Genomic DNA, 23,809 nt, shown 5'->3' on the forward strand with positions numbered 1-23,809 from the left:
ATCACTCTTTTTTTAAAGCATAAAGGACAGGGCCCCACTCCCCTAACACCCACTCCTGCTCTGTGCACAGTGGATGGAGGAAGCAGCAACCACCCACCACAGGTGCCCACTCTTTCTTTTCTTTTTAAAGAAAACTTACTACAGCAGAAAGAGCAAGATGCGGGAGTGATCTGGGAAGAGGAGCAGCAAGACCTGAGGAGCTGCTGTCCGAAAGCAGACATGCTGGTTAGGAACACCTGTGTCTAAGACTGTATGTCCTCATGGTTCTTCAGATTGTGAAAGTATAAAAAAATTCTTTGTGAGTCTACTCAGGAAGCTGGCATACAGTGTAGTACTTTCATGGGTTGCAGAGAGAGGACCCCACCAAGAATGCAGGGCCTTATGACTGGGTCAGCAGTTGGACAGACCTGAGCAGAGCACGAGTGACGGGCCAGGTACAGAAGGTCACCAGGGCAGAAGGCCCCGGGTGCCTAGCAATGGGAAAAACCGAGAACACAAGGACCTCACCCCAGGGTGACCTTCCCCCGCCCCAGCAGGTCACTGACCCAGTGCGTTAGACCCCCTGGTCTTTCCTCCCTACAGATAACATCTTAGCTTCAGTTGTATTTCAGCTCCAGGTCCCAAAAAGCAGCAAAACCAGGAGTGACACTGTGGTTGCCTCAGGACCAGACACACTGACTAATGATGCTGACCCTGGCACCGACCAATCAGTGGAGACCATGACCCTGAGAGGACACACCTGGAAAGCTGATAAATGCTCTATTGTGATCCTCTCCTGAGACCTCCCCTAAGATTCCTGCCTATAAAAGACAAAAACAAACCGCTCAGGTCAAAAGACCTTTGCACACATTGCCTTCTCCCCCTCCCCCACAGGCTTGCATCTCCTCAACTCTAAGGGACCCCGGACTTGCAAACAGGGGACCAATGGGCAGTGGCAGCTTGTCCCAGCCTAAACCCCTCAACCTATCTCCAAGAAACCCACCTCTCTGACTTCCCAGGGAGCTAAAGCAGCCCAGTCTGGGTTCTCCTGTGGCCTCCTCTATGCTACTTCCTTCCTCATTTCCCTGTCCTGAGTGTGCTTTTGATGCAGCCAATACATTCTTGCTTTACTGCATTTTGTCTCTCGACAAATCTTTCCTTCAAGAAAACAAGAACCAAGGCCTCATCTTCTCGAAGGTTACAACAGTGTGACCCACCCCCATGCCCCAGGGCCAAGATGCTGCAGAGCAGGACATAAAAGGTGTTCCAGCTCCTGGTCAGCCCGTGCTCAGTGATGCAGGCACACAGGCTCACCTAGGTGTCCCAGGTGAAGACCATGCCCACACACTGGGTGGGCACTCACCACCACTGCCAAAACCATGATATAACCAAGGAACAAGGTTTCCAGGTGAACGTTCACAGCTGTCCCACACAGCCTATGGTCCTTGACCTCCTAGCCCTGAGATGGAAGAAGCTGAACCAAACTGTATCTTTATCTCCAAACAGGAAGTGAAACCCAGAATTCTACATCAAGGGTCTTGCAAAGTCCTTGGGAGTGAAGATGGGAGTTAAGGTGGGGAAGCTCAGAAAGGAAGAGACTCTGTCCAGGTCGCCAAAAGTGACCCTGACATCCTTAGGGGAATAAAATTTCTCATTTTCTCTGACAAAATTCAACTGTGCTCATTCTTATAAATATGCCTTTCTAATAAATGACATGTCCTTGCTGCCTTGAGACTCTCATACTTTCAGGGCTGGAAAATCAGCGTGTCTCACGTGGTGTAGATACACTTCCTGAGAACACTGAAAAATCTGCCTAAAGTCGCAGTAAACTGGTCTTGCTGAAACCTAAGCGAGGTTTCGGAAGCGAGGGTTCGGAAGCGAGGCCGCTGAGGCTCCTGCAGTTCAGAGCCCTCCCCACTCCCACCCCGCGGGCTCTTCCCACCTTCCTCACAGCCTCCAGCTCCTGCTGCTTGTTTTCATTGGCCGCCTGCAGCTCCTTCATCTGCCGCTCCAGCTCCTCCTGCTCCGCCAGCAGCTTCTTCCGGAGCTCTTTCCGACGCTGGCGGGCTTCTTTGTGTGGTGGGGGGCTGCCCAGCTTCAACAGGTGGATAGTAGAATGAATGGCTGGGAAACGTGGCAGAGCGAAAACAGGAAACACCATTATCCTTTGTAAGCCTAACCTGCAAATGGCACAGCGGGGAGCAGACGGAGACGCAGTGCAGTTTCGGATTCTGCCACACGCAGTCTGCGGCCGCATCAGGATGCTCATCTCTGAAGTGAGAGAGATGACCTTTACAGTCGCTACCAGTTCCAAAACTGCAAACTAACTAGGGAACTCGGTTCAGGAATACCGCACACATTTGAAGAATTTAAAACCACACTTTCAATTCCCTCCTCCACACTTCTCAAAAGGCTAAATGAGATTAAGACACAGTAAGGGCTGAGATTCAAAGCTCTGACAGATGATTTGCCGCCTGCTGTGTTTAATCGGCCTGACAGCTAAACCTTGTGGTCTCTTCCGGAGGTGAAAACGGTAGCTACCGTTTACTCAATACTTGCTCTATGGGTGCCTTTATGTATATTACCTCATCTTTATAGGAAATCTGATTTCTTTCCTGGCTGCTTCAATTGTATAAATTTAGTTTTTTGAATAGCTAATACCATCCCATTGTTCAAATTCAAAAGCACGAAAGGACAAAGAGGAAGCCCCTCTCCTCCTATCCCCAAGCACTAGGTTCCCCACTCCACCAGGAACTATCGCGAACACTTTCTTGTGCATCTTTCCTGAGATACTTTAAGTATATGCACCACTACACCCCCACCTTCTTCGTCCACAAACAGTGACATAACACGCTCTTCGGAGCCCTGATTTCTCTTTCACTTAATTTACCCTGGAGAGCACCCCACGTCAGTGCACAAAGCCCTCCCTGCACAGCACCCCGCTGGTAGGTGTGGCGCGGCACAGCTCAGTCAGCCGTCTCCCGATCGGTGGGAGTTGGGTTGTTTGCGATCTATCGCAAACGCTTCTGCAATGATGTGCGTTGTAAAATGTGCAAGTGTATCTTCATTATTTAATTAACTCCCAAAACAAAGCTGAGTGGTAGGTACTATTATTGTTCCCATTTCACAGAAACAGAAAGCAGCTACAGAATTTATAACTCAAGTGACTCAGGAAAGATGATTCAAACCCAGCTTCACTTGCCTCAGACTCTTAAACCACATCAAAAATGACCACAACTTTCAATATTTTTTACCCGAAACCAAGGGTCCCTATGATGTTGATTAAATTTAGTTTTAAACCCTAGCTCTAGAAATCATGTCTCTCTTTATATACTCCTCAACAACCTAGCCTTTTCCCCAGATAGTGCACCACCCCCGAGGCCACAGAGGACAGCAGCCTGGACCCCACTAATGGTCAGGAGATCTGGACCTCCGGCAGGCTGAAGATAACATCTCAACCTAAGTTATCTTTCAGCTCCTGAGGCCTAAAGTGGAGATCTCCTGGCTACCCATGAGACACGGGGGCCCCGGGGCAGACCTCAGAAATATCCTCAGACTAAAGAAATGATTTATTACCTCACCTCCAATCAATCAGCTCCCAGCATGACCTCAGCCCCCCCTCCCACTGTGTCTGGTGATTTTGCCTTATGTTATCTTTAACATACAGTCCACGCCACTGGGGAGTCAAGTTTTTAGCATTAGCTCCCCATCTCCACATCGGTCAATTCAATATTAAACTATCTTTCTTTCTATACTGCAAACTCCTGCTCATGCCTTTCTTTGGGCCAGTGCACGCAGTCAGAAGGACCAAAACAAAAAGCGGGAAGGGAGTTCTGTTAACTCAGTATGGCCAAGAATATCATAATCAGAATCACATCATGATTGAAAAAATAAAACCTAATATATAATGTCTCATTCTATTAATTTTGGAATAATACTTTAAAATTTTTAAATCAAGTTTGTGTTCTTGAGATAATTATTTGAAGCGAGTGATTTCTTGGGGAATAACAGATCTTAAAAATTATTCAAAAGCTACTCCATTATTCCTCTTCTGTTTTATGCGCTACTCGAAACTTGAGAATGGATACTTTAAAATTCTTCACAGTTGTTAAAAGGGGAAATTCCATACTCTTCAAATAGCAACAGCAAGTAAAACTCAAAATATCCAGTTTACGATTTTCCTACAAGATCACAAAACTGAAATCTGATGAAAAATTTGGAAACTCCTCATTTGTTTTCCTTTAAACTACCGCGTTGTACCCAGAAATAACTCTAGACAAGGAAAGAACCTCAGTGTCTTTAATGAGACTCAAAAATACAAAGCCAGAGCTCTCCAGTTACATCCTGACAAATCATAAAAACTCACCCTGAATCCACTCCTGCTTCTTCTTCTTATCTGAAGCGCTGATCTCAAAGGTCTTATCAAAACATTTTATGAGAAAAAGGCATTTCTTTCCATCTTTGTCAGGCAGAGACTTAAACAGAAAGCAAAATTAGTTCTTTAAGAGTTTGAATATTCAGTATTTAACATTAAATTCAATTCTATTTATAAAAACCTGGCCAGAATTCAATGTCAATGAAAAATATCTATAAATGCATATTACTGACTTACTACTTCTATCCCCTAGGCAACACTACTTTTGGGAACAATGGCCCTGATTAGGAGACTGCAACCAGCCTGGGAGAACAATCACCACCTGGTGGGGGTGCTATGCCCTGGGTGGTCCTGAGCACCTGACTCATACCTGAGCAGATCCCTTACAGGAACCCTTACATGGAGTTACTGCAAGTATTAACTCCTATGAGCTATAAGGCTTCCAAGCCAGGATTATTTCCACACCTGCCTGAGATGCGCTCTTCTCTCCTCATACTGTTGCTGGGAAACCGTGGTCCCTGACCTGCATCCTTAAAAGGAGCCTGGCATGGCCTATGGTAATCTGTGATTCTCCATGGTTTGCTGAGCTGAAGAAGGCCCCTTCGTGGGCACTGCACACTCCAGGATATTACTGTATATGGACCATTTTATCCATCAAAATGTTATCGTTTATGAGTAAGATCTTAGGTATTTTAAATGTTCTGCAACAAATACAGACCTGGTAATGTAAACACTAAAAAATGTATGATCTTAAGGACTTCATTTCTTTACAGAATTAACAGTTTATGAAAAAATGTCCTGAAAGTCACTCAAAATATCAAAGGCAATGCTCACACCTTCTTCAGTTTCATTCATTTCAATGGCCCAGATTTTCTGGTATTTTCATAATTTCAAACACTGTATTACTCAAAATTTTTTGCTTTCTTTTCCTCTTTATGACTTCGTTTTATTCAATAAGTGATTCCTTAAATGTACAAACAAATGAGATTTAATCCCTATATTTTGTTCACAAGTATAAGACAGAAAACAAATTCACATCAGAAAACAACTCTGTCAGGCATCTTTAATTTTTAGTTCAGATAGTATTGCGACTTTATGACTATATTACATTGGAAATGTTAAGTTCTAAGATTATGTGAAGGCCCTGAGGTCTGTAAGGAAGATAAACTACTTGAGCGGCAGGGGGCAGCACCAGGAAGCGGTAACAGCTGACTTACCTCCACACAGCAGTTTTCATCCAAGATAATGTCTCCTTTCTTATCTTTCAGATCCTCACTCACATAGTAAGAAATTATGTTGGGTTTTAGTACAAACCAGCGTTCAGTCCAGTTTTTCCGTCTATGGCCTTTTTTCAACATGTAACCCTATGACAGATTAAATCAGATGTAAATGTCTATTCTTTTACTTGTAAGAGCTGATATCATCTTTGCTTGACATTCTTGCCTACTCCACTATCTGACAGATGGTCCTGAATACATAAATATCTGTGTTCTTTCCCGTTGTGGATCGTGAATCTCTTGAGGATCTATGAAGGTCAGGGACACTATCCCCAGTGTCCCTGACCATGCAGACGAAAGTCTACACAGAATTTTAGACACTCGGGGACATTTCCCCTCCCTGCAAAGCTAGACAGATGCTGGACTTCAGAATCCCTCATGTTAATATTAATAGCACTGTGGGTTTTCAAAAAAAATTTTACTTATTTATTTTTAGAGAAAAGGGAAGGGAGGGAGAAGAGAGAAACATTGCCCAGTGACTCCACAGTAAGGCCCCAGCTGGGGACCAAACCTGCAATCCAGGCACGTGCCATGGCCAGGAATCGAACCGGCAACCTTTCACTTTGCAGGACAATGCCCAACCAATTGAACTACACTGGTCAGGGTGCACTGTGCTTTTTAAAAATTCCTTGCCTTTTCAGAGTACTTATTGAAATATCTGACGTTTGTTTCAAGATAATACAGGAGAGGCAGAAGTAGTAGAATAGGATTCACCATGTGTTGGTGGCTCCTGGGACCAGGTGGTGGGTATATGGGACCTCACTATATACTAGTCAGTCTATTTCATTTAAAACACACACACACACACACACACACACACACGCCTTAACAGGAATTCTCAGTAAATTAAAACCTCAATCACTGGCCTTGGCTACTGTAGCTCAGTGGATTGAGTGCTGGCCTGTGAAATGAAGGGTCACTGGCTCAATTCCCAGTCAGGGCACATGCCTGGGTTGTGGGCCAGGTCCCCAGTAAGGGGCATGTGAGAGGCAACCACACACTGATGTTTCTCTCCCTCTTTTTCCTTCCCTTCCCCTCTCTCTAAAAATAAATAATTAAAATATTTTTTAAAAGAACCAAAGAATGCATAAATAAGTGGANCAGCGTTCAGTCCAGTTTTTCCGTCTATGGCCTTTTTTCAACATGTAACCCTATGACAGATTAAATCAGATGTAAATGTCTATTCTTTTACTTGTAAGAGCTGATATCATCTTTGCTTGACATTCTTGCCTACTCCACTATCTGACAGATGGTCCTGAATACATAAATATCTGTGTTCTTTCCCGTTGTGGATCGTGAATCTCTTGAGGATCTATGAAGGTCAGGGACACTATCCCCAGTGTCCCTGACCATGCAGACGAAAGTCTACGCAGAATTTTAGACACTCGGGGACATTTCCCCTCCCTGCAAAGCTAGACAGATGCTGGACTTCAGAATCCCTGATGTTAATATTAATAGCACTGTGGGTTTTCAAAAAAAATTTTACTTATTTATTTTTAGAAAAAAGGGAAGGGAGGGAGAAGAGAGAAACATTGCCCAGTGACTCCACAGTAAGGCCCCAGCTGGGGACCAAACCTGCAATCCAGGCACGTGCCGTGGCCAGGAATCGAACCGGCAACCTTTCACTTTGCAGGACAATGCCCAATCAATTGAACTACACTGGTCAGGGTGCCCTGTGCTTTTTAAAAATTCCTTGCCTTTTCAGAGTACTTATTGAAATATCTGATGTTTGTTTCAAGATAATACAGGAGAGGCAGAAGTAGTAGAATAGGATTCACCATGTGTTGGTGGCTCCTGGGACCAGGTGGTGGGTATATGGGACCTCACTATATACTAGTCAGTCTATTTCATTTAAAACACACACACACACACACACACACACACACACACACACAAGCCTTAACAGGAATTCTCAGTAAATTAAAACCTCAATCACTGGCCTTGGCTACTGTAGCTCAGTGGATTGAGTGCTGGCCTGTGAAATGAAGGGTCACTGGCTCAATTCCCAGTCAGGGCACATGCCTGTGTTGCAAGCCAGTTCCCAGTTCCCAGTTCCCGGTTCCCAGTTCCCGGTTCCCAGCAGCGGACACATGAGAGGCAACCATACATTGATATTTCTCTCCTTCTCTCCTTCCCTTCCCCTCTAATGATAAATAAATAAAATCTTTTAAAAAAAGAGAAAAAACATTTTTAATAAAATAAACAATAAACAAAATAATAATATCTAATCATATACATAGGTTCTGGCATAGATTCATATATAGTAGTAAGTCCAATAATAAGAAAGGAATAAAGAAGAAAATAAAATTTATAGAAGTTCCACAACCCAGAGGCAATCACTTTAGCATTTGGGTGTTCGTCCTTCCTGCCAGCTACACACACACACACACACACACACACACACACGTCACACTACGTGAAGGGGATGACAAGGCACCAGCAGTTCAACAACCTGCTTCTCCCTCTGACAAAGCTGCCCTGGGGTCTTTCAGATCAGGACATCATGGATGTACACAACATGGAAGTACTAACTCTAAATCTAGTCTGCAAATGTGATCATTTAAACAATTCTTTCCAAGGAGCAGCTTCACCATACTTCAGAAATGCACCAATAATTATTTAAAATGAAAGCCTGAGAAAATAAGAAATGTTATTCCTGCTCTAAATCTGTGTAAAAGTGTACAGGACTTATACTCATCTTTGCGATGAAAACGTTTTATTTCAAACTTTTCAAATGCTGAAGGTGAGAAGCAGTGCAGCGTTATGGGACGCTTACCTGTTTCAGCACGTCTAATATAAGCTCATTGAAGACTTCACCGATCGCCATGGACACCGTCTGCCGATCCATGCCTTTGCTAAACTGCCCAGTTCCAACCAGCTCTATCAGCTCCCACACAGAAAGGCCGTCTTTATTGTCATCAAAGTTGACTTTATAATGTTCGAATTGCTCCTGCTGCCAACCTCCTCCCATAGCTTCTGTCAGCTTCTTAAGCAGGTATTCAATCTATATAAGAAGAGTTTAAAAAGTATTATTTCCCAGTAAGAAAAAATAACTTTTAAACTTAGTTATGTATCTATGTTACTTACATTGATAAAAGGTCAATTTAAAAAATATCCGTTCACAGTTCCAATAGTGGATGTTTAAAAGACCATGCTACACTCAGGGAGAAGGGCTTGGATAAATGGCACTGGTTTTATATTAACCTAGAGTAAGTAGAAGAATCAAAAACTGATAACCCTCTAGCAGTATGTTTGCATGCATAACTAAAGCAAACTGCATTCATACACTATCATACACAAACTAATTACTGTGATCTGATTATGCTCCAGGATAAATATTTCAATAGATTAGAATATTAAGCTTACTGAACTAACATGCAAGCACCCAACTAAATAAGCATCTCAAAGTCGTATGTACCAGTCACTCCCCAATTTACAAATGCTTCATACAAGCCGATGACTGGAAATTCTTGCTGCCCCTCCCCTTAGAACACTGACAATGTCGCCAGCAACGCTGAACTCCTGGCTTGGGCTGGAGTTCAAGAGCTGATTAAATCCCAAAACACATACCTGTGTGCAGAAAACACTGCTATAGAAATAATAGCAGTTAAACAGAACACTGAATGAGAAATTGATAGCTGTTATTTTCTGAAAAGCTGGGTTAAGTCTTACAATCCTCTCAAACTCAACATGTCTGAAAGTGAAAGAATCATCTCTGCCTTCCAAGTGGCTGCCCTTTCTGTTACTGATTCCGGTTGGGAGCAATGCGATTCACCATGGCAGAATCCTTTCTTCCCACTCCCTTATATCAATCACATCAGTGACAAACCCTACTGCCCTTCCTTCCCTAGATCAGTGTTTTTCAAACGGTAGGTTATGACCCAATACAAAAAATCAATGTAATGGGTAGTGCCAGCCCTTTCTTTAATGAAGTGAAAAATAATTGAGTTTATCCACAATAAAGAAAATTTTTGTGACAAGTTTTGCTTTGTGCATGGATGCATCTATGCATTCTGAAATACAATTCATGAAATACAATGTTGATCTTCCTATAGGCTGCAGTCAAACAAAATGCAAATCTGCCCAAGACAGCTCTCGACTCCATCTCCTCCTACCCCGGCTGCCTTTGGTCAGGCCTCCCGGATGGTACCCTGGCCTCCAGCGTTGCCCCCTTGTATCTATACTCTGCCAGAGAGTTTTCCAAAACAAACCTGAGCCTGTGACCCCCATCTTTAAACCCTACCCTGGGTCCCGGCCGCTTCAAAGGCAAAGGCTAAGCTCCTTGGCATCCCCTGTGACCACCTCCCTGCCTACTGTCTCTAGTACGTCTCAGCTATGCCCCTGGCAGATTTTACACTCCACCAGCACTACCAGCGCGGTCACGGGGCCCAAGCTTGTTCTATAAAGCACTGGATAGTGAATACTTCAGGCTTTGTACATCTCCATTTTATGTTCTTCTTTGTTTTTTTGTTTTTTAACAACCCTTTAAAAATGTAACGACTGTTCCTGGTCCACAGACAATACAAAAACAGACCACGGGCTGGATTCAGCCAGCAAGCCAGTGTGTCAGCACTTGCCATAGGTTATAAGTCGTTTACCCACATCACACACAGTTTCTGCTTCTATACCTTTCCCCATGCTGCCTCTCTGTCTGGATACCTTTACCCCTTTCTGTACCTGGCTGACTGGTGTTTGTTCAAGACCTACATCGTCTAGGATATTCCTACTCAAAGTGAGATGTGTGGGCCAGAAGCAACAGCATTTGGAAGCCTATCAGAAATTAAGCCTCTCAGACTCCGCTGTAGATCCCACCTTGGACCACAAAGTCAGAATCTGCCCTTTAACAAGGACCGCAGGAACTTCCAGATGCACGTTCAAGTTGGAGGAACAGTGCTCTAGGGAGCCTGCTCTCACCAACCCCAACCGGGTCAGGCATTCTTCTGTGTCGCCATGTTTGGCGTACTGAATCAAAATGATCTCTTTACTAAGTTGCTTCCCCACCATTTTCTGAATTGCTTAGAGGAGGGACCATGTTCCACTCATCTTTGAATCCCCAGAACTGGTACCTAGAATGTAGTAGAGCTCAGTGTTTGCTAAACCAAAATTCGTTAAACTAAGCCTCCAGTTCCTCTTCGATGAAATGAACACAGCAACACCCATCCCCTATAACTACTGTGGGGATGAAATGAAACCAATATAGGACCTTCTGCACAATGCCTGGCACACAAGGTACTCCATCAATGTTACTTCCCTCCCGCACTGAGTGGAACATTATTCCACCATTTAAAATTATATTTAAGAAAGAATTTGTAGCCCTGGCTGGTGTGGCTCAGTGGATTGAGCGTGGGCCTGCGAACCAAAGGATCGTGGTTCGATTCCCAGTCAGGGCACATGCCTGGGTTGCAGGCCAGTTCCCAGCAGGGGACTCACAAGAGGCAACCACACATTGATATTTCTCTCCCTCTCTCCTTCCATTCCCTTCTAAACAGAAATAAACAAAATCTAAAAAAAAAAATTTGTGAAATAACATGAAGTGAAGAATGGAAAATTAGATTTACTTATGATTTCTAGCCCATAAAGATTATGTAAATATTTAGGCAAATACTAGAGTAAAACACAGACACATTAAGTCTGTAACAGATAGGATTGTGAATTATTATTTCTTTCTCTCCTTTACACTTCCATTAACTTGGTTCCAATGTCATTTATGAAGTCAATTTTAATAGAAAATATTACAAAAATAGGAAAAACATGTTTGCAAAGAAAGGTACATTAATAAAATATCACAAGGTCAAAAATATCATAAGTTCTACTGTTTTAATTTGGCAATATTGTAAAAATCCTCTAGTATAAAGAACATCTAACCCCTTAACTCCAGCATATGGTAAATGATCAATAAACGTTCACTTGTTGAAGAAAAACACAGGTCTTTCCTTCTCTTGCTGGAAATATATCATCTACTGTTAAGCTTATCAGATATTATTTTCTTGGCTTTTACATAAAAGTAACAGGGACAGTCAGTGGAAGAGAAAAAAGGAAATGGTTAAGAGGAAGACAAAGAGAGGAGGGAAGGAGAAAATGAGACAGAAAAGAGAAGAGAAAAATATATAAAGTCAAGAAGAGATTGAAGAAAGAGGAAAAAAAGAAAGTAAAAAAGAGCACTAAAATAAATAATTGCCCATAGAAAAACAACTTAGAGGCATTAACATGACCAGAAATTCAATCTCCCCAAGGCAGCACAAAAAGGGCCCAGGCTGCCTGACTAAAGCCTGGGGTACATGCAGCAAAGGCGCAACCAGAAGTTTCCGTTGCAAGGCCAATGCACCGGGGAAAGTAAGCGTGGCAAGATGGTGCTTCCAGCTCACCACTGCATGTGCACCAAGTCAGAAAACAGCCTCTGTTCTTCCTCACCCACCCCTTGTGAGTGAACCTGAGCCCCTCACACTCCAAGTTCTAGTTCTTCTTGCATATCAAATGACCTTTTATAATGTTTGTAACCGAGGGAGTACCTGTTACTAGCAAACTCAGCTCTAAAGGCGGTTTCCCAGGTTCACCTGGGACCATCTGAAGGTGCCCTCCCAAACCCTTCGGAGCGGGTCATCAGCACCCAGCATCGGCTCAGCACTGCCAGGCACTGTGGCGGAGAGACTCACTTCCTGCTGATTTCTGACACCATCATTTACTTGTCACAATGAAGTAAGTGAAGGACCTCTTAAATCATCATATTGGGCGAAGGAGCAACAAGCACCGCCATTCTCAAGGATTCAGTTACACCAAATAATAAATCACGTGCTGCCGCGTTAGTCAGTCTCCAGTGGCCTGCAACAATTCTAAGAGCTCATTCAGTTTCAGGAAGCAGCTTACTTCCTCTTTCCAAGCAAGTTTCACCAAAAATAACAAAAAATAAACTTTTCAGCTACATGTGATTTTTGATGCCTGTGGCTCCAAAATCCTAGTTTAAAGTTCTTTCCCCATCATCGTTTAAAAGGACCTTTCATGTCTTAGCAACAATTCAGGTTTTATTTCATGGAGGATCTCTCAAAACTGTTTCAGGTTTGATATTTATTTCAAGACACTCCTTCCAAATAAGCCCACAACAAACACATCCTGTTTTGTTCTTGCCTCTGTGGGAATGAATACTAAAGTGAAAACTGCACTTCACAGACACATATTTCCAGGAATACCCTTTGACGAAAATTACAGAACCATCTCAAACGGGGACATACCATTTCTTGATTTTTGCATTTTAAGTTACTTATTATTTTTTAAATATTTTTAAAAGATTTTATTTATTTATCTTTAGAGGGGAAGAGAAGGAGAGAGAGAGAGAACATCAATGTATGGTTGCCTCTCATGGGCCCCCTGCTGGGAACTGGCCTGCAACCCAGGCAGGTGCCCCACCCGGGAATCAAACCTCGATCCTCTCCTTCGCAGGCCCGCACTCAATCCACTGAGCCACACCAGCCAGGGCACTTATTATTTATTGAATATTCTTGGATATTACTTTCTGGATAATGGAAAACTAAGTCAAAGTGAACTTATTTATACCACTTGTATTATTCATATAACTACCACTGTTACTTATATAGTACTTTTCAAAGCCGAAGAATAAAATCTTACTTAAAAACATTCTGGACCTATGGTAGGTAGATTAGTGGAAACATTAAAAAAAATTACTTTAGCCTTGGCTGATACGGCTCAGTAGATTGAGCACCGGCCTGCAAACCCAAGGGACACTGGTTGGATTTCCAGTCGGGGCACATGCCTGTGTTGCAGGCCAGGTCCAAAGTAGGGAGCACTTGAGAGGCAACCACACACTGATGTTTCTCTCCCTTTCTTTCTCCCTTCCTTCCCCTCTCTAAAATATAAATAAATAAAATCTTTTAAAAATGTTTTGCCCTGGCTGGTGTAGCTCAATGGATTGAGCACGGGCCTGCAAACCAGACGATGGGGCCAGTTCCCTGCAGGGAATGCACAAGAAGCAACCATACATTGATGTTTCCTTCCTCTCTCCTTCACTTCCCCTCTAAAGATAAATAAATAAAATATTTTAAAAAAATAATAAAAAAAATAAAAATAAATAAATAATAAAAATGTTTTAAAAGTTACTTTAAATATATAAAATCTAAAAACTGTTGATACAATTACAATTAAACTTATGTATATACTCATGACAAAGACATTATATTTCAAATTTTGTATTTTAAATATATGTTTTCACATTAAATTTTATTAAAACCTGTAAATCTAAAACTAGTTCAAACTATAGTTTTTTTAATGTTAGTAAAATGTTTAGAAAGGAAGCAAACTCTAAGAGAGAATGGCCATCTTAGAAATACTATGGCTCCAGTGTTTTCCATAAAATGTGACCCCGAGCATGAAGAAGCACTGGGTCGAAGAGCAGGAGACGTGCTGAGAGCTCGGCGCGCACAAGACCACGTTTCAGAGCTCAGGAGGCCGGTGCAGCAGCCAGGCAAGCCACTCCACACAAATCTGTTCCAATGATCCTTTCTTTCCCCACAAATGGCCACAGAGGAATAATCTGTAAAACTAACTTTATTCTACTTTTAACTAGAAGAAACACCGAGGGAGTTGAGGATGTCAAAACACAGAGTAAGTCCAAACAGTAACATGACAAGGTATGCTGCCTGGCTAAGTCCAAGGGAGGCTTTCTGAAGTGAGATTCATGTGTTTGGGAAGAGCACCAAGGCACTCCCGTCAGCCTACAAAGATGAAGGTAAACACGCTGCGGAGTTTTGGCCGGGCTCTGGGTGCAGAAAGGAGAGAGTCATGGTACACCTCAAAGCTCACCGTGGGCCCCAGTTCTCAGAGCCAGCTGGAGAAGAAATCTTTTGCATTTCTTAAGCGGAGCAGTCAGGAAGCTGAGGCTGCCTGGCTCCCTCCACAGCCTGGGGGCTCAGCGATGATTTAAAGCCAGTGACGAGTCCTTCACATCAATCAAGTACTGCTCAGGAATAAGGCCAGGTCTCCTTACTCTCTGATTTTTAATTCTGAAATCAGGACAAGGTCACTCTCAAGTTCACCATGAATATTTTAGTAATGGAAAGAACCAAAACATCACAGGTAAGAGACCCACCTCTCTCCTCAAGTTCCAAGAAAACACAAATCAATTCAGAACACTGAGTATAGCTACGAAATGTCTTAAAAGATGATACTGGAGATTTTACTAGCTTAATTCTTCCAAGCAGCATAAAACACCATTTGCATATCTTTTTTCTATGCCTATACATAGCTAGATAATTTTGTGGACAAAAATTCCACAGCATATGTTTTTATTTTCCCTTTAACATACATGCACAATTACATTATCATGGTTATTAAGCACTAAAACACTGTTCCCACCAGGCAGCGAATCTGCCTGGCCCTTGATTACCTGTGACCACGTACTTGCTAACTCCAGAAGCAACTTCTCATCGCTCTCTAATTTTTCTGTAGCAGAGAAGGCAGGTAACTACTTTTCTGGTGCTTAGAACTTTTTTCTTCCTTTGGCATCCACGACTCAACATTCTCCCAGTGCTCCTACCTCACCAACTATTCAACTCAGCTTCCTTTACCTAATCTTCAGTGGAATACAGGACTGCTCTCTAAGAATGTTCCACCTAAAATGCCAAATGTACCAAACACATCATTACACATCGTACCTCCACTTGTTCATCATTCTGTCATTCACACACATACTCACACACACCACTCAGTGAGCTCTTATACTGGGACCGGACATGGTGTTAAATGCTCCACATACATCAACGATTTTAATCCTGGCAAGAGTCCAATGAAGAAAGGAGTTATCCCCATTTTAAAGATGAGGAAACCCAAACAGAGAAATTAAGTAATTTGTTCAAGGTCAAGCAAAAAGTGGTACAGTCAGGATTTAACCCAGGCAGTCTCATTTCAAAGACCATGCTTTAAACAACCGCACTGTGTTACCTCCCGATTGCCCAGGCCTGAAACCTGTCCATATTTCCACACGGCGAGGTACTAGGAGCTTGGTCCTGTGACTTCCAGGTCCCTTCCATCTGGCCTTCTTTTCCATTTTCGCTAACACTACTATATTGAAGTCCTCTACGCCTCTTGCCTTCTCTTAACTTCCCATCTCCCGTCTCTCCATATTTCATCTACTGACCTGTCATTCTCTTGCTCAAAATCACCAGTGGCTCACAGCTCCTGACTGCTGTGAAGGATGAAGTCAAAATTCTTTCCAGCCCCACCTACCACCCCTCTTCTTCACAGCCATCAGTTCACTTAGAAAGGATATGTGTCATTCTCTTTGAATGCTCAGCATCTAACCCCCTTCTTCTGTCTGGGGAATTCCCTTCCTCCCAGTTCAGCCAATAAAAATACAAATGTACCCTTTCCAAGCCTCCTCTGCAGCCAGCTTATGGCGCCTGACCTAGGCCACGCCATGATCCCAACTGTGAACTGGGAAGTGGATTCCAGAGACCTGCCCCTGGTAGAAAGAACAGCAGCAGAAAGACCCAAGGTCCTGGGCAGCGCCCGGTGTGCAGGGCCAGAGGTGTTCCTTGGTGTAAGTGCAATCCCTACCCTCCGGTGGCAGCAGCATTTTCCTCGTGGTTCTTCACTGGGGCGCCCAGTATTGCTCCAGGCTGCACAGCCTCCCCACCTGGTTTTTAGGCCTTCGTGCAGATTCTGTGAACTATCCAACGACCTTTTTTAAAGTTCCTTTTTGCCTTAAATCAGCCAGTCCTGGTGTTTCCAAGTAAGCATCCTTCACTCCTCTCAGAACAGGCCCTTTGCTTTCCTGCCCCATATCACTTTGCCTACTGTTTCTTCCATCCAGAATTCTTCTCTGTTAGTCAAAATTCTTCCCATCTTTTAAGACCCAGCCCAAGTACTGCTTTCCCCATAAATATAATAGTTACCACGTGCCCATAAATAGCTACCACCTAATGAGCACTAACAGCAAGGCATTCTTCTCATTTGATCTTCACAAGTACAGTAGGAGGTAACTACTGGCATTAGCCCTATTTTACAGTTGAGCAGAATGCAACAAAAACAAATTAGGAAAATTGCCCAAGGTCATGCATCTAGTGAGGGGTGATAGAGCCAGAATTGAAATTCAGGAAATCCAACCCCAGACCCCTGCTCCTAATCAGGGAACAGCAAATTATGGCCCATGAGTCTAGTCTAGCCCAGTAGCCAAATCTGGCTCACAACATGTTTTTATACCCATGATCTAAGAATAGCTTTTACATTTCTAAGTGGTTGGAAATTTTTTAAAAAATAATATTTCATGCCCTGGCTGGCATGGCTCAGTAGATCGAGTGCCGGCCTATGAACCAAAGGGTGGCCAGTTCAATTCCCAGTCAGGACACCTGCCTGGGTTGTGGGCCAGGTCCCCAGTAGGGGGCACTTGAGAGGCAACCACACACTGATGTTTCTTTTCCTCTTTCTCCCTCCCTTCTTCCTCTCTGTCTAAAAATAATAAAATCTTTAAATAATAATAATATTTCATGGCCCATGAAAATTATATAAAATTCAAGTTTCAACATCTACTTTATTGAAGCACAGCAATATAATGTCTATGGTTGCTTTCATGTACCTGAACCCAAAAGCCCACAAAGCCTCACATGTGTACTGTCTGGCCCTTTAAGCTCTGCCTTTAACAACTACATCACATTGCCTCTCTTAGAAAGCCTCCCAGTTTCCTTACTCCCCTCAACTCCAAACTAGAATAATCTTTCCCTTCTCTGCATCTACATGGCATTTGCATCGTTCATATAACAAGCCGTACATTTTGCTTTGAATTGCACTGGACTTTTTTCTTTTTCCTTCAGCAGACTGTCAATTTCTTGAGGCAGGAAGTAATCTCTCTCGATCTGTACTCCTCTTGGTGCCTTGCTTATTGTTGGTAGTCAGTAAATGCTTGCTGATTTTTAATAATTATAATACGAAAGTTTTAAAAACATTTTCCTAACATGGGCAGAAATCAGAATCAGAATCACAGAAATCGGAGCCCAGACTCTGGATTGGCAGGATGGGAAATAAAGGGCCCACTCAGCCACTCCTGGTAGGTGTATAAATTGGTACAGCCTTTCTAAAGGGCAATTTTGCCTCGCTCATCTAATAACCTGAAAGTGTGTTTTTCTTAAGGTCTCAGAATTTCACTGCTGGAGTTTTATACTCTGGAAATATACAGACTAGTGTGCAAAAGTGTATGCGATAGTAGCAGTCATAGGAGTTAACATATTTACTGAGCATACGAGGTCTCTCCAGAAGGTATTCAGCCATGTAATATGAAAAACAGAGACGTTTATGGAAGAAGATATAAGATACAGGAAAGACTGTACATAGGACAATGATGCCTCAGTCCCCTTCAAAGTAGGCACCTTGGGACATCACACAGTTCTCCCACTTGCCATCAGCCACCCCGTCATATTTTCCTAAAACTTATCAATGGTCTGAAATCTCCTCCCTTTCAAAGGTGATTTTAGTTTTGGGAAAAGCCAGAAGTCACAGGGCACCAAATCTTGGCTGTAGGGGGGCTGAGTCACCGGGGTGATTTGATGTTTCACCAAAAAGCTCTGTAGCGGTTGTGATGCATGAGCAGGCTCAGTGTCGTGATGAAGCTGCTAATCACCGATTGCCTATAGATGTGGCCTTCTGAATCATCTGAATAGTTTCTGTGGAGGAATATCCAAGCTTAACGCAAAATTTAAATTTGATGCAGATTTGTTGCTGTACTAGTTCAGTCATTTTGATTGTGACGGCTACACAGTACACATGCTCACTCAATGGGGTCTACCACCCCACTGACTAGTACAGTGAAGTCGTCACTGTTCACGCATGTGCATCCCAGTCCACTCTCCTTGGCTGCCAGGTTACATCAATTTCACACAAACCATTCTTGTTATATTAACAATGGCTGGACTTTTTCTGGACAGGCCTCATATATCACATGCTGGGCACTGAGCTAAATCCTTTAAATGAAGAATCTCATACCCCTTACAATTAACTGTTCTGAGTTCTGTTTTATAAATGAAGAAATTAAAATCCAAAAGGTTAACCAATTTGTTCAAGGCTAAGGGATTACAGATGACTCATTTTTGATGGGAGGACTACAGCTGATTTTAATGTTTCATATTATGAGGCTTTTCTAAATTTACTACTGTAATAAACATGTATTGCAGGTATAATTCTTTAGGGCAGTAAGATAGCACAAAACCTTACTTCTCTCTTCATTTTCCTTTGGAAGCTTAGGAAAAATAACCCAGAACAACATAAGCAAATGTCCTTTTCACTTACTTTGTAAAGGACTGTTATAGTCACCACACAGGACTTAGAAACAAACCAGTATTTCCTTACATAACACAGACTTGACAACATTCTGGACCCTATGTTTCCCATGGCATCACTCGGCCAGTTCTCAGGGTTTTTCCAATATGCAAGCAGACAGAAAACTGTGTTGTGACTTGTACTGAATAGATATTCTTTGGACATTAGGATGGAGTCATCTCTAATTATAGCAATTTGTAGAGGAAGAGTCCCACCCTGTCTGCAGATCTCCAGGGACAGTACATGACCCCTAATCACTAAGTTTTGGGCTTGTTTGGATTTAGACCATTTTGCCTCTGATCCAAAAAGAAAGTGCAACATCTCCTTCCATATCTACAAATACTTAACACAAATACTTCCAAGCTAGATCTATTAAATGCAAAGATGGCCCAGAGCCATACCTTACCTCTTCTGGCACAATAACTAATGGATATTTGTCCTCAGATAAAAAGTTGAAAATAACCCATACTTTAAATGAATCCTCTTCTGTAATGAGCAGGGGACTCTTTGTGAGGTTTTTTTTGACACAGAGGGTCCAACACATCCTATTGAATTCAATCTTGTCAAAGTTGTCTTGGACCTAAAAAAGAATGAGGAAAAGTTGAAATGAACCAGTCCAAAACAAGTTCTACAATTACAGCCAACTAATAGAGAAAGACGAAGCCTACTACAGGTTTCCAGTTTAACAAATTCAATTAACCAATAACCATTTTTTATGTATATGCTTAGGTACCACGCTTTCAAAGGCTCAATTAAGAACGTTACATATGGCCCCAGCTGGAAGGCTCAGTTGGTTGGAGTATCGTCCCATACACCAAAATGTCGTGGGTTTGATCCTGGGTCAGGGGACATACCTAGGTTGCACGTACAATCCCTGTTTGGGGCACATAGGGGAAGCAAATGATTGATGTTTTTTGCTCTCTCTATCTCCCTTTCTCTCTCTCTAAAATCAATAAACATATCCTTGGTGAAAATTTTTTTTAAAGAATGTTATATTTAATCTAACACTGAAGCACCATCTGTCCACATCACTCACTTGGCACATAAAATACTCACATGTCAAATAGTTATTTTTTTCATGTGTACATATTACTTTCTAAGTAGACTACCAATCCTGGTACAGAGGAGTCAAGAATGTCAATCACTCATGCAGACACCGCATCTTGACCTATATAGTCAAAAAAGGTACTTTCTGTTGGGAAAAACTATTTAGCTGAAATTCTAAGACAGCCCTGACATGCAGTCATTCAACCACGCATTCAACACTCTCAAAGCATCTACAATGAGCCAAGCAAGTACTCTGCTACTAATTAAGAACACAAAGATGACGAACTTGGGCCCTGGCTCATATGGCACAGTGGTTGAGTGTGGACCTGCGAACCAAAGTATCACTGGTTCAATTCCCAGTCAGGGCACATGCCTGGGTTGCAGGCCAGGTCCCCAGTGGGAGCCCACAAGAGGCACCCACACACTGATGTTTCTCTCCCACTCTTTCTCCTTCCCTTCCCCTCTGTAAAAATAAATAAATAAAATCTCAGAAAAGAAAAGATGAAGAACTTGGTTTTCTCCTTTTACAACATTCATAGTATATTAGGAAAGCAGATATGCAAATAGATAAATTTTGATATAACATAGTGTATAACAATAGTTTTTCACTAATTCAACAAATAAAATTTAGATGGTAATTATTATCTCTCAGGAACAATGCAAAGATACTTAATATAGTACTAGCCCATGTCTCCAAGGAATGTCAAGGCAATTACAGTATAGTATGGTAAGTATTAGAATAGTTATAAGCAGAGGGTTTTGTGAAAACACTGAGGAGCTAACCCCGTCTCAAAAATTAGGGGAAGATTTGCAGAAAAAGAGACATGACAACAGAGCTGAGCCCTGAAGGACCATCAGGAGTCAAGCAATCCAAACGGAGTAAAGAATGTCCCAGGGAGAACGGAATGTAAGACAGCCCAGAGCTGGAGACAAACACACCAGTTTGGAAGAACTGTAGGAAGTCTACTGGGAATTAAGCCCCTGCTGCTAGAGGGTGGTATGAATTGAGGCCTTTGGTAAAATCAAATAACAGAAAGTAGTTTGGATTCCTTTAAACAGAAAAAGAATTAATTGAAAATCAACAGGTAGCCCCAAAGATCCAATACAAGCCCTGAAAAATCTAAATTCCAAAGCTAAGCTGTCACTAAACTAGGTGAAACAATCAGAACCATGGTGAAAAACACTCTCAGGAATGGCGTGGTAGACACACCACCGCCAGTGTAACATTGTCTCTACTATGAGGCCATCACTGTTGCCACTGACCCAGTTGCAGATTCAAAGTCCCTTGGGTGAGCCTGGGTCACATTCCTTTGCCCTAGCTGCCAGAGAACAGGGAAAATGAATATCTGAACTTTTCAAAATCTGAGATGTGAAACTGGTCCTGTTCCCTCCCCATCTCTGAGACCCTGTGGAATTTCACAAACACAAGAAAAGAGTTCAGACAACTGACAAAAAAGTGACAAATGTCCACTGCGTGGGGCACAATGAAAAACGAGGCTAGGGAACTTCTGGTCAAGATGGAGGTGTAGGTAGACATGCTTCACCTCCTCACACAACCACAAGAAAATTACAACTATATCTAAAAACAATTAACAACCAAAACTGTCAGAAAATAGAGCTGTATGGAAGTCTGACAACCAGGGATTTAAAGAAGCTGTATTCATCCAGACAGGTAAAAGGGGCAGAGTTGTGGAGACAGGTGGAGAGGTGGTGGAGTGGAGAGGCCACAGTGGGGTGGAACAGGGACTGGGGGCGGGGGGTGGGGGGGTGAGTGGAGCAGGTGNCCTGTGGAATTTCACAAACACAAGAAAAGAGTTCAGACAACTGACAAAAAAGTGACAAATGTCCACTGCGTGGGGCACAATGAAAAACGAGGCTAGGGAACTTCTGGTCAAGATGGAGATGTAGGTAGACATGCTTCACCTCCTCACACAACCACAAGAAAATTACAATTATATCTAAAAACAATTAACAACCAAAACTGTCAGAAAATAGAGCTGTATGGAAGTCTGACAACCAGGGATTTAAAGAAGCTGTATTCATCCAGACAGGTAAAAGGGGCAGAGTTGTGGAGACAGGTGGAGAGGTGGTGGAGTGGAGAGGCCACAGTGGGGTGGAACAGGGACTGGGGGCGGGGGGTGGGGGGGGGAGTGGAGCAGGTGGTCCTACGCTCATATGTGGTGGATAAAAATCCAGAGGAATAACTTGGGAGCGAACAATTACAGCCCCAGGCCAGACTGCACAGCACAGAGTTCCAGCACCAGGAAGATAAATCCCCATAACTTCTGGCTGTAAAAACCACTGGGGGTTGGACAGCAGTAGAAACTGCCAGATTTTCAGGAGTCTGTTTAAAGGGTCCTCAGACTTAGAAAAAACACCCACTCTGGGATTCACCAGAAGGGCAACATCTGGAAGGGCACCAGTCACATACAGGAAATGGGTGAAGTGACTGGAAACAGGGCAGGTAACAGGGCAACAGGAAACAGGGCAACTGCCAGGTAACCCCCAGAAGCCAGAGAGCAGCACTGTCCCCTTCTCCAGGGCCTCCCCACACACAGAGCCACAAAGAGGTGAAGCGGGTTGCCCACCCTGGTGATTACCTAAGGCTCTGCCCCACACAGTTTACAGGTGCCTTTTCTATAATAGGCCACGCTACTAAGACAGGGAGTCAAAGCAACTCTACTTAATTCACAGAAACAAACACAAGAAGGCTGCCAAATTGAGGAGACAAAGAAATATGGCCCAAATAAAAGAAAAGAACAAAACCCCAGAAAAAGAAGAACTAAACAAAATGGAGATAACCAACCTATCAGATGCAGAGTGCAAAACACTGGTGACCAGGATACTTGAAGAACTCAGTACTGAGAATGGCAAAAAAATAAGGGAAGTAATGAAAGCTACACTAAGTGAAATAAAGAAAAATTTACAAAGAACCAACAGTGGAAGAGATGAAGCTGAGAATCAAATTAACGATTAGGAACACAGGAAGGAAAAAGTATTCAGAACAGCAGGAAGAAAAAAGAACTCAAAAAAATGAGGATAGCCTTAGGAACTTCTGGGGCAACTTTAAACATACCAGCACCAGAATCATAGGGACACTAAAAGAAGAGGAAAAGCAAGAAATTGAAAACTTATTTGAGGAAATAATGGAAGAAAACTTTCTTTTTTTTTAAAATATATTTTATTGATTATACCATTACAGTTGTTCTATTCCCCCCCCTTCAATCCCTTCTACCCGCACCCTCCCTCCCCCACCATTCTGCCCCCCTTAGTTTATAACCACGTGTCTCAAGTTCTTTGGATTCTATATTTCCCCCACTATTTTCGCCCTCCCCCTATCTATGTTCTACCTACCATCTATGCTACTTATTCTCTGTACCTTCTCCCCCCTTCTCCCCCTCCCACCCCCCTGTTTCTAACCCTCCATGTGTTCTTCATTTTTATGGTTCCACTCCTGATCTAGCTGTCCTCTTGGTTTGCTTTTGTTTTAGGTGTGGTTGTTAATAGCTGTGTGTTTGCTGTCCTTTCACTGTTAATATTTTTCATCTTCTTTTTCTTATATAAGTCCCTTTAGCATTTCATATAATAAGGGCTTGGTAATGATGAACTCCTTGAACTTGACCTTATCTGAGAAGCACTTTATCTGTCCTTCCATTCTAAATGAAAGCTTTGCTGGATAAAGCAATCTTGGCTGTAGGTCTTTGGATTTCATGACTTGGAATACTTCTTTCCAGCCCCTTCTTGCCTGTAAGGTCTCTTTTGAGAAATCCGCTGACAGTCTGATGGGTACTCCTTTGTAGGTGACTGTCCCCTTATC

General features: G+C 42.7%; 1 protein-coding gene across 2 annotated transcripts in view; it reads right to left on the bottom strand.

Annotated features, from left to right (window-relative positions):
• SWAP70 (switching B cell complex subunit SWAP70) overlaps positions 1-23,809 on the bottom strand; it is a 74,191-nt gene that overhangs the window by 13,885 nt on the left and 36,497 nt on the right. The window contains exons 3-7 of one of the 2 annotated variants that reach the window (XM_037050088.1): positions 19,415-19,525; positions 8,408-8,635; positions 5,572-5,718; positions 4,346-4,454; positions 1,922-2,103 (exon numbers count right to left, since the gene is read on the bottom strand). In XM_037050088.1, coding sequence (XP_036905983.1) covers positions 1,922-2,103; positions 4,346-4,454; positions 5,572-5,718; positions 8,408-8,635; positions 19,415-19,525 — 777 coding nt within the window. Of the gene's footprint in view, positions 1-1,921; positions 2,104-4,345; positions 4,455-5,571; positions 5,719-8,407; positions 8,636-19,351; positions 19,526-23,809 lie in introns of both variants that reach the window. The other variant, XM_037050087.1, reaches the window with a different exon arrangement.

The sequence above is a fragment of the Sturnira hondurensis genome, unplaced genomic scaffold (assembly GCF_014824575.4).
Source record: "Sturnira hondurensis isolate 20B ecotype Veracruz unplaced genomic scaffold, ASM1482457v3 Scaffold0006505, whole genome shotgun sequence".
Taxonomy (NCBI): domain Eukaryota; kingdom Metazoa; phylum Chordata; class Mammalia; order Chiroptera; family Phyllostomidae; genus Sturnira; species Sturnira hondurensis.